General features: G+C 32.6%; 2 protein-coding genes across 2 annotated transcripts in view; both read right to left on the bottom strand.

Annotated features, from left to right (window-relative positions):
• HELRODRAFT_192427 (hypothetical protein) overlaps positions 1-208 on the bottom strand; it is a gene marked incomplete at both ends in the record, with an annotated part of 2201 nt that extends 1993 nt beyond the window's left edge. Inside the window, one exon of the mRNA XM_009022736.1 lies at positions 202-208. Within this exon, the coding sequence (XP_009020984.1) occupies positions 202-208 (7 nt within the window). The remainder of the gene's footprint in view (positions 1-201) is intronic.
• A 6516-nt stretch (positions 209-6724) lies between these two features.
• Positions 6725-12500, bottom strand: part of HELRODRAFT_192428 (hypothetical protein) — a gene marked incomplete at both ends in the record, with an annotated part of 14887 nt that continues 9111 nt past the window's right edge. The window contains 6 exons of the mRNA XM_009022737.1: positions 6725-6979; positions 7137-8107; positions 8277-8508; positions 8762-8909; positions 9405-9547; positions 10841-11055. Coding sequence (XP_009020985.1) covers positions 6725-6979; positions 7137-8107; positions 8277-8508; positions 8762-8909; positions 9405-9547; positions 10841-11055 — 1964 coding nt within the window. The remainder of the gene's footprint in view (positions 6980-7136; positions 8108-8276; positions 8509-8761; positions 8910-9404; positions 9548-10840; positions 11056-12500) is intronic.

Below are 12500 nucleotides of genomic sequence, written 5' to 3' on the forward strand. Positions count from 1 at the left end.
CTACTTTCGCTTTGCTCGTTCTATCAGTTTCATCGTCATCATCATCATCATCATCATCGTCCCCGTAAAAGTCATTGTAATGATCGTCATCACCATCATCATCATCATCGTCTTCGTCATGATGATGATGATGATCATCGTCATCATCATCATAATCGCTCCGTCTCTGATTTAAAATTAATTTACTGTTCTTCGATCTACCTTTCATGTATAATCGCTTGAAGGATGACGACGATGATGACGACGATGATGATGATGAGAACACAGATGATGATGGTGATGAAGATGATGATGAAGACGATGATGATGAAGACGGTAATGATAATGATGATGCGTTGATAACATCCAGTAGGCTCAAGTCTGCCAATGGTTTATTCCTAAGTTGTTCGGGGGTAGCACAGCTAAATTGAAGAGAGGGAAAAGAAAATGTTATTTTTTGGGAGATTTTTAAAAAATTAATTTCACTATAACGTTTAAGAAGATAATACAGTAAAGAAATAATTATTGCTCTCTCTTTCTCTCTCTCTTTTTCTCTCTCTCTTTCTCTCTCTCTCTTTCTCTCTCTCTATGTCTGTCCGTCAGTCTGTCTATCTATCTGTATATCTATCTATCTATCTACCTATCTGTCTATCTATCTATCTATCTGTCTATTTACTTATCTGTCTGTCTATCTGTCTATCTATCTTTCCCTCTCCGACTTTTTTTATATTTTATCTTTATTAGTAAATTGAATGAATTTTTTCTTTCTCTTGCAATCTCTCTCATTCTCATTCTTTCGCTATATTTTCCTTCCTTCCTCTTTCTCTCTCTCTATCTATCTTTCTCTTTCTCTCTCCTTTTCATACAAATATTTTGTAGGCTTGCATAACTGTCAATACTTGCAAAGCGTTGAACTGCATGTGTGTGTATCTGCTTTTTTCATGACTGTTTTTATGTATGTGGGTACGAACAACATACAAACAAACTAACTAAAAATTCTTACAAACAAACATACAAACAAACATACAAATATTCAAACCGGTATACAAACATACATACAAACATACATACAACAAACATACGTACTTATAGAAAAACATACAAACGTCCACGCAAGCATACAAACAACAACAATACAAACAGGAAAAAATACAAACAGGAAAAAATACAAACATGAAAAAATACAAACATGAAAAAATACAAACACGCGATGAACATACAAGCAATCATACAATCGAAAAAAACGCTAAATTCGTCATATCCTTACTTCTTACGTGTTCGTACAAGGCTGCACTTGATGATGAATTTATTGGTATAAAATACTGAGAACAAATGAACGTATGAGTAGATGGATGGATGGATGAATGGATGAATGAATGGATAAATGAATTGATGAATGGATAGGTGGTGAATGAACGAATGAAACACATGTAACAAAATAAAAAGTAGGCTAAAACTTGTGGACTAAGACAAATGAAAAAAAAACAAATGTAGAAAAAGATTAAAAAGCTAAAAAGAAAAAAGAAAAAGTAAAAAAGAGAGAAAGAGAGAGAGAGAGAGAGTAAAAGAGAAAGAGAGAGAGAGAGAAAAAGAGAAAGAAAGAGAGCAAGAAGAAAACTAAAAAATACACAAACCTAAGCTTATAACCGGAAAATAGAAATAAATGGATGAATGAATGAAGACAGTAATAACAGAACGATAGAATGAATGAACAAATGAACGAGTGAAAGAACGAACGAGTGAATGAATGAATGAATAAACAAACGAACGAACGAACGAACGAACAAATGAATGAATAAATGAATGAATGAACAAAATAAGAAAGTAATAAAAGAAGAAACAGTGCATAGTTCATGAACATCAATAGAATTGTAGATTCGAAACAATGCCAAATAAATCATAAACGCGTCACTAGCTCAGAAGCGCTGTTGAACTGTTTCGCGTATTTTGTATCAAATTTGTATGCATCTTGTATACAACTTACATGTATTTTGTATGTATCTTGTATACAATTTACATGTATTTTGTATACATTATGTATTTTGTATGCATGTAGCATAGAAAATTCTACGTAGAATTCTCTATAATTCCTATACATCTTATCAAATATTTATGAATATCTATACACATTTGTATACACTCATTATACATTTACACATAATTTGTATACACACTTTGAATACATTTATACACAATTGTATATATTTGTATAAATGTTTTATATCATATACATACATACATACATACATACAAATATTTTACCATTGTTTAATGTGTACTGATGCGTGTCGCAATTTCATTGCTTATGACTATAATTATCATTTATTATTGTAAATATATATATATAATATATACATATATTATATATATATATATTATATATATATATATATAGACATATATATATAATATATATATAGTCAAGTTATACATATAGGTATGCCATACATTTAATTTAAATTAAACAGACAGCCGAAATGAAAGAGCTTGGCTGAAACCATTCAGAAGTTGGAGGAAGAAAGGAAACCATGATGTAGCTAGAGGTTAGTTGTTTGGTATAGTTAGTAACCAGTTGGCAGCCGGGAGAACAAGGACAAGAAAGAACAAGACGGAAGTCGAGGATCAGAAATGTGAATCAGTGAGATTTAATTGAATCAACATATCAGTAACAATCTACGTCAACTTATGTTTGAAACATTGCTTGCCCACTTATAAATCTAAGAACATACAATGAAGATGAAAACATACAATGAAAAAGAAAACATACAATGAAGATCAAAACATACAATGAAAAAGAAAACATACAATGAAGATCAAAACATACAATGAAGATGAAAACGTACAATAAAGATGAAAACATACAATGAAGATGAAAACATACAATAATTCTGAAAACATACAATAATTCTGAAAACATACAATAATTCTTAAAACATACAATAATTCTGAAAACATACAATAAAGATGAAAACATACAATAAAGATGAAAACATACAAAAAACCTGAAAACATACAATGAAGATCAAAACATACAATAAAGATCAAAACATACAATAAAGATCAAAACATACAATGAAAACGAAACCAACCCATATCCTTATATTACAACCTGACAAGTAGCAGTGTAACAATAAACAATATAACTTGGTAGAGAACAATAACCAGTATAACAATATATAATTTTGATTGATGGCTCAATGTCACGCCTCGGAAATTTTTTATTTATTATAGTGTAATATTAATGATAATAATAATAATAATTTTATAATAATGATAATAATAATTATATTTTTTAACAACAATAACAATAAAAAAGTATAATTATAATTATTTGCTTTTTATTATCCCTCCATCCATACACACTTTTTAACATTAAAAACTCCATTAATTTTACTAATGCTGTTGATGCAGACGACGACGATGATGATGATGATGATGAAAACCATGATGATGATGATGATGAAGATGATGATGATGACGACGACGATGACGATAATGATAACCACGACGATGATGATGATGATGATAACCGTGATGATAACGATCACGATAAAGATGTTGGTGATGATGATGATGAGGATGACGAAACCACACCTATTTAAATTCGCCTCACGAGCGACGCCAGTGTAAACCAGAAACATAATAAACATTGGCGAATTGTAAACAACACGTGTTGGCAACAACCACAACAACACAACCACAACAACTTCAGCAACAACAACTTCAACAATAACAACCTCCACAACAACAACAACAACTACAACAACTTCAACAGCAACAACTTCAACAACAACTTAAACAACAACATCAACTTCAATAACAACATCTTCCACAACTTCAATAACAACAAAATTATGAACAACAACATTAACAAACATGGCATCAACAAAATTGCCAACAGTTTTAATAGTGCTGACGCTATAATGGTGACATCAACTTAATTTATCGCGCGCGTCAACAACAACGCCGACAACAATAACATCACTATCAAGATTTCCACAACATCAACATCAACAACATCAACAAAATCAGCAACAAATTTATGAGACGTCTTGTTTGAACCGACATTCATCTCACTTACAAAACAAATTGTTTTTATTTAAAATTTTTTGGTTACATTTTTTTTCTGTCTATGTTTTTAAAATTCTTTGTTTGCATAGATTTTTAATTTATTTTGTTTTTTTGTTTTTATCTATGCAAACATTTTTTTTAATGCAAACAAACTTTTCTTCCTATGTATACAAGGCTTTTTAACTTTGTATAATTTTTTTGGTTAAGTGGATTTTCTATTTTCAGATCTTCCTCTCTCTCTTTTTATCTCTGAATGAATAAATGAATTAATGAATAAATAATTGAATGAATGAATGAATGAAAGAATGAATGAATAAATGAATGAACGAACGAACGAACGAATGAACAAACGAACGAACGAACGAACAAATGAATGATTCGTAGAACCAATAAAATAAAATGTTAATAATGATGACAATGATATTAAAAATTAATCACATGGGTGATAAATGAGTGCAATGGATGAAATGTTTTCATTGGTCATTTCTTAGATAAACGATAGCTATCTTTGATGATGATGACGATGATGTTAATGGTGTTGATAATGATGAAGATAGTGATGATGATAATTGCAACAACGATGATGATAATGATGATGATGATTATTACAACAATGTTGATGATGATGATGATTATTACAACAATGTTGATGATGATGATGATTATTACAACAATGTTGATGATGATGATGATGATGATTACAACAATGTTGATGATGATGATGATGATTATTACAACAATGTTGATGATGATGATGATGATTATTACAACAATGTTGATGATGATGATGATGATTATTACAACAATGTTGATGATGATGATGATGATTATTACAACAATGTTGATGATGATGATGATGATTACAACAATTATGACGATGGTGATAACGAGTTTAAAAATAATCAACAAATTTGACGCCACACAAAAACATCAACAACAACATCAACAACATCAACAACAACATCAACAACAACATCAACAACAACCACATCAACAACATTAGCAACAACAACATCATCATCAATAAACAACAAACATCACAACGAACTGAAACAGCATAGAAAACAAAGCATAAACAAAAACACGGACAGTCACGCGCCGGAAGTCAACGACAACAAAGAACTTTTAAACATTGACAAAATATAACAAAGAACCGTATTTATAGAAGCGATAGAGTACAATGCATAGAATAAAAAAAACAAAACATATGCAAGTTTTTTTTTCTCTATTATCGCGATCATTAGCATCACAATCGTCATCATTAAAAATGTAATAATAATTATTTTTCTTTAAAAATCAATAAAAAATATCATTACCAAAAATCATTATTATTGTTATTATTATTATTATATTATTATTATAACAATGATAATAATAATAATTATTATTATTATTGCTTTTGCCGGTATTATTTTGATCGTTATTATTCATTTTATAATTAATGCAATACCAGCAGTTAAAAAAATTTTGTTATTCTTTTTATTTTACTGTGTACGTGTGTATGTGTGAAAATGTGCGTATGTGATTGCGTGTATGTGTGTGCGCGCGTATTTTGTGTTTGTTTAAATGTATCGTCAAATACCTCACCAAATGCTACCGTGTTTATGATGGAAAAATGCAAAGTATGTGTGTTTAATTTTGCGTGTATATATGTGTGTATGAATGTATGTATGTATGTTTGTGTTTGTATGTTTGTTTGTGTGTATGTATGTGTGTGTGTGTAAGTTGTTGTTGTGAGTGTTTATATGTTTGTTTGTATGTATGTACTTATGTATATATGTATGTATGTATGTGTGTGTGTGTGTGTGTGTGTGTGTGTGTGTGTACAGTGCGCACAAATGAGTTGTACAAATAAGACGTTGTACGTTCAAGCGTTCCCATGTTTTTGGGTTTCTGCTTGAACGCCCTCCAGTTCAATAATTCGCTGATGTTATAACCTTTCTTTACAGCAATTTAACAATGCTTATTGTTGTTGTTGTTATTGTTGTTGTTGTTGTTATTGTTGTTATTATTGTCGTTATTATTGTTGTTGCCTCTTTATTTTTGGTATTGTTGTTGTTGTTGTTATTTGTTTCATCTTTCCAACATAAAACGTTGAATGTTTTTGTTCATGGGGTTTGACAAATTTGAAAAATTTTAATTAAAATGTTTTTTTTATGGTTACAATAATGAAGTTATTATTATTATTTTTATTATTATTTTATTATTATTGCTATCTTTATTATCATTGTAATAGACATTTATATTGTGCATTTTTCTCTTCAACGACTCAATAAGAGAATTGGAAATAAATCTTGCGCCGTTAAGAATGTTACAGATGATTCGAGGTTTTTTCAATCAGGAAAAAAATTAGTAATAATAAAAAACATTGAATCAATTTTTTCTAAAATTTTGCCTAAGTTGTTTATTTTTTATTCCTCTTTCTTTTTCTCTGCGAAAAACTATTTTTGTCTCTTTCTCTCTCTCTCTCTCTCTCTTTCTCTCTCTCTCTCTCCTCTCTACATCTTTTTTCTCCTTTTTTTTCCTCACTTTTTCATTTCCTCTTTTTTCTTCTCCCCCTCACCCTCTCTCTCTCTCTCTTTCTCTCTCTCTCGCTTTCGAAAAAATTCTAACTACATTATGCAAATGCACACAAATCCAATTCAACAAGCTAAGACGTTGTCATAAAAAAAATTTATGAAGAAAGGAAAAACAAAACTAACAAGTTGGTGGCTGCATATTTGCGACCCACAATTCCACTCCTGAGCGCCACTAACAGCCACAACAAATCGCGGCCGCAGTGCCAGTTGAGGCCACTGATTTTCAACGCACGTAGACTTGGCAAGAGTTTGGGGAGGTCAACTTTCGCGTGGATGAGATTGCTGTCGATGACGCTCAGTGTCGTCAGAGTTTTCAGATGTTTCATGAAATTCTCCGAGTTTAACATTGTCTGCGTTTAACGGAATGATCTAGTCAAGGATCAGTTAGTATTGCAAGCGGCGAACGAAAGCTTGAAGATTATAGTAAAATAATTTTATTCAAAGTATTACGTAATTTCAAGTACTGATACTATTAATGATGTTTATCACAACTGCAAGGTTACTAACATTAATAAGAGCAAAACTGCCATCCAAGACCAGAGACTTCAACTTTGGCAGTTTGGTCATTGCTTCATTGTCAACAAGGACGCTGACTTCATAGTTGCTTCCGAGGTTCAATCCCACTAAACTTTTTAATCCCAAAAAACAGTCCCTATCCAGCACAATTAATGGGTTTCCGGATAAATCTAAAAATTTTAAGGTGTTTAGATGTTTGAAAATTAAGTTTTCCAGTTTTGTTAGTTTATTACTGGATAGGTCTAAATAGCGGAGTTGGAAGAACGTTCTAAAGAAGTCAACACTGATTGTCGTGATGACGTTTTTAGAGAGGAATAACGATTTAATGTTAAATATCTTTGCAGTACGTTGTGATTTTTGGCTCCACTTGTTTCTGGATTGGAAGTTGACGATCGTAGATTTCGATTCATAATTTAAATTTCCATTGCTTTGCGGTTTATTTTTATTATTTTCATTATTATCGTCGCCGTCATCGTCAATGATGTTGTTGTTGTTGTAATTTTGGTTATAATTATCACGATTCAAATAATAATTATTAATATTTTTATTATGATAATTATTATGATAATTATTATTATTATTATTAATGTCAACATCATCTTCATCACGTGATTCGCTAGTGCTTGGAAAAACGCTCCTCATTTTATCCCCACTAACTTTGCCGCCATATTTGCTAGTCTTCTTAACTTTTCTTTGATCATCATCACCATCATTATCATCATCATCATCATCATCATCATCATCATCACTGCCATCATTATCATCACCACCAAATTTACCATCATTACCATGATCACCATCGTCGTCGTCGCTATCAAAACTAAGTTTCTCAATGAAGTTATTTTCCAGTGAGAGGACCTGGAGGCTGGGTGGAAGGCTGGGTGGAAATTTGTGGATATCGTTGTACTCTAGCCACAGGCGCTGCAGGTAGACCATGTGGTCGAATGTGGTCGGTCCGATTTCTGTTTTTTTTTAAAGAAATAAATCAAATTTTTTATTTTTTATTCTCTGCAAAACCTTCTGCAATATGTATGATGAATTTGCTCGCTACAAGCAGTTTTAATGGAATTCTACAAAAAAAACACAAAACAAAACACAATGCAGACCAAACACAGCACCCAACCGACTAACCCCTGATGTAATTGTTCTCCAGTACCAAGACGTTAACAAACGGATAGTCCTCAAAACTCCACCCATCCAATTTCTTCACTTCGTTCCTACTCAGCTGCAAATATTTTATCGAGTTGGGCAAGCCTTTCGGCATTTTGGAAAGATGGCAGTTGGAGAGGTGAATGTTGGATAGGGAGGATGAGGCGAACTGAAGACGGGGTAGGTTGGAAGATAGGGGGTTGTTCCGTAGGGACTGGTTTAAGATTATGGGATTAATTTGATAAAAGGATTGTCTATATTATAAAATTAATTGAACTATCAATCAGAGAGCATAATTGGATTGAAGGATTAATTTAACTAAAGGTTAATTGAATTAAAAAACAATTAAATTGAAATTCGGTATTGGATTAAACAGTTGTTAATTCCATTGAAATATGACAAAAAAACAAACAAATGAACAAACGAACGAACAAACGAACAAACAAACACAGAGCAAACAAACGAACCAAGAAAATGAGCTTATCCAAATTTTTAAATGTCCTTTTATCGACGTCATGTATTTTGTTGTTAGCTAATACCAGGTATCTTAACGATTTAAGATCTTTGAAGGTCGATGACGTCAGATGCGTCAGACGATTGTTTTGCAAGTTTAATCTGGGTGTGTGTGTTTGTACGTGTGTGTGTGTGTGTGTATGTGTTCGTACGTTTGTGTGTGTGTGTTCGTGTGTGTGCATGTTTCTGGACGTTTCATGTATCTGCTTAGTTTTTATAGATGTTTCATTTTGTTTTGTATGTTTACGTGTAGGTTATATTTATGTTTGTGAATGTACGTGTGTGTGTGTGTGTGTGAACGTGTGAATGAGTGTGTGTTTATGTGTGTGTGAGTGTGTGTGTATTGTGTGTGTGTGTGTGTATTGAATGGATGTACAAATAAATTCCATGTTTACGTATCAATACGCTTGGGTGACTTCCCTCGTTTCTTTTGTGGTGTGTAAATAATAAGAATAAATAACAGTTCTGCAATGCAATCAAAATTTCACCACACACACACGCACACATACACACACGCACACATACACGCACGCACACACACACCACACACACACGCACAAGTCAAAATTTCATTCATCCAACCAACAAAAAAAACACCTCGATAACTCCTTCAATCCATCAAGAACGCCATCAACAGATTTGAGATAATTATATGAAAGGTCAAGGGTCAACAAAAGTTCGCACCCTTCGAATGACCTCAGACTCAATGACGTCATATTGTTGTGACTCAAGTCGAGAAACTGCAACGGTGACGTAGACGACGACGATGATGATAATGATGACGATGGAGGTGCTGATGATGATGAGACGAATGACGTGTCCAGGACCTAAACAAATAAGGCGTAATACAAACTTGAATGCATGAAATGTTTTCTTTTAAGCATTGTTTGTATGTGTGTATTTTTATGTGTGTATATGTGTGTATGTGTTTGTGTGTTTATGTGTTTGTATGTGAATTTTATTGTGGGAGTGTTTGTGTATGGGGTGTGTATAATCAATCAATCAATCAATCAATCAATCAATCAATCAATCAATCAATCAATCAATCAATCAATCAATCAATCAATCAATCAATCAATCAATCAATCAATCAATCAATCAATCAATCAATCAATCAATCAATCAATCAATCAATCAATCAATCAATCAATCAATCAATCAATCAATCAATCAATCAATCAATCAATCAATCAATCAATCAATCAATCAATCAATCAATCAATCAATCAATCAATCAATCAATCAATCAATCAATCAATCAATCAATCAATCAATCAATCAATCAATCAACCACAATCAATCAATCAATCAATCAATCAATCAATCAATCAATCAACCACAATCAATCAATCAATCAATCAATCAATCAATCAATCAATCAATCAATCAATCAATCAATCAATCAATCAATCAATCAATCAATCAATCAATCAATCAATCAATCAATCAATCAATCAATCAATCAATCAATCAATCAATCAGTCAATCAACCACACAATCAACAAGATAAATAGCCCATCAACCGTTACTCACACATTCTTCCAATCAATCAAACAAGCAGACTATCTCCCAACGATATAACGATTGGAACGCACGCGCACCGAACAGACATGCAAAGCTACTGCGACTGCTACTACTACTACTACTAATACTACTACTACTACTACTACTGTGACTGCTACTACACAACTACTACTACTACTACTACCACCCCTACTACTATTACTACAACAACAACTAATACTACTGCTGCTACTGCTACTACTTCTACTACTGCTTATATTACTGCCTACTAATACTACTAATAATTTATAATATTTTAGAAGCTAGTGACAAGAGAGGACAAATAAATTGCTAAATTACTCCCAAAACAATAAACTACAGAATGAAAATATTTCAAAAGATTGACAGCAAAGACCGAGTAGAGCTAAATCGGCTCAAAACCTCAAAAGAAGAAATTGAAAATATATAATAATAATAATAATAATAATGATGATAATAATAATGAGGCCAAGAGAGAAGTAGCAACCGACCATTTCGATGCCATTGGCACTGAGGTTCAGCCTGACCACCTGGCTCAGTCCCCCTCTCTCCAGCATCTCCCGCGTGATGAGCGCCAACTGGTTCCAGCTCAGGTCCACCCACTCAAACCCTAGACCCAAATTCCGAGGCACTTCCGCCCATCCTTGCTTCCTGCAGGTCACGTGACGCCTGACGTCATCGCAACTACATCCGGTCGGGCATCGGTCTGATACGGAAGCGGAAACGTATGGTAGGAAGGTGAGGACGAGGAGGAGGAGGAAGAAGAGGAACGCGGTGATGATAATAATGATGGTGATTACGATGGAAGTGATGATAATGATGGTGATGATGATGATGATGAGTGGGGCGATGATGACGATGACGTTTTTTGAGGGTGATGATGGCAGTGATGATGAGTTTTGTAGTGCTCACGTGATGTTGACGATAACTGAAATAAAAAAAATTTCAGTTGAGCGATCATGGACGTGACGGTAATGATGATGATAATGATGGTGATGATGATGATGATGACGATGGTGATGGTGGTGATAATTATTAGCAAAAGTTGATGATGATGATGATGATGGCGATTATGATGATGATTGTTATTTGGAAAAGGTGTTGATGATGATGCAGATGATGAGCACCTGGATGACTTTTGCAATGATGATGATGATGTGATGGATGGTTATAAAGATGAGGATGGCAAAGGAGATGATGAAAATGGCTGTGAGGCTGTTGTCGCTACTGCTGTTGCTACTGCTGCTGCTGACGATGACGACGACGATGATAATGACGTTGACGATGATTTTGAAAACAAATTTTTTTTTAAATTATTAGTAACGTTATAGAGAGTAAAAATTGTTGTTGTATTTCAGTTTACTGGGAAAAAATTCATTTTATTTTCTCTGCTTCAATCTATAATTATTATTATTTAAATTCTGGTTGTGTTATTAGTATTATTATAATTATATTTATTATTTTTCCTATTATTATTATAATTATTATTATTAGTTAAGGCAACGTTACAACTGCATCATGTATTTATTCAAAGTAGAGATGATGATGACGACGACGATGACGAAGAAAGTTATTATTATTATTAATTTTATTTTCCTGAAAAAATATTGTTATTATTATTGATAATATAATAATAATATTATTATTATTTTAATGAAAATTATTTTGACAGAATGATCTCAAAATATGCTATTCTAAAAAAATTTAATGAAGAACTTAATAGATTTATCTGTGGTTTTGAGTGTAAGCCCATGTGTACATGTGTATATGTGTGTGCGCGTGTGCGTATGCATGTGTGTGTGTATGTGTGTTTGTTTGTATGTATGTATGTATGTTAAAACCAAATACCAGATACTTTCAATTAAATACCATGTATGTATTATTATTAGATTATTTATATATAAAGCGCCCTTTATTGTTCTCAAAGGCGCTAACAATGTAAAAGTTGATTAAATGCGCTAATGCAAAAGTTGATTAAATGTTTCGCTTCAATCAAATCATATCATGAAAAGTTTGTCTGAAAAGATGGTTCTTTAGCTTTCTTCGAAACTCAGTAATTGGCAACCCACGATTTCGCAAGTCAACCGGCAAACTGTTCCAAATCTTCGGTCCCATAACAGTGAAATCTCTGCAACCAACAGCAAGCTGAGT

The sequence above is a fragment of the Helobdella robusta genome (genome assembly GCF_000326865.2).
Source record: "Helobdella robusta unplaced genomic scaffold HELROscaffold_33, whole genome shotgun sequence".
Classification (NCBI taxonomy): Eukaryota; Metazoa; Annelida; class Clitellata; order Rhynchobdellida; family Glossiphoniidae; genus Helobdella; species Helobdella robusta.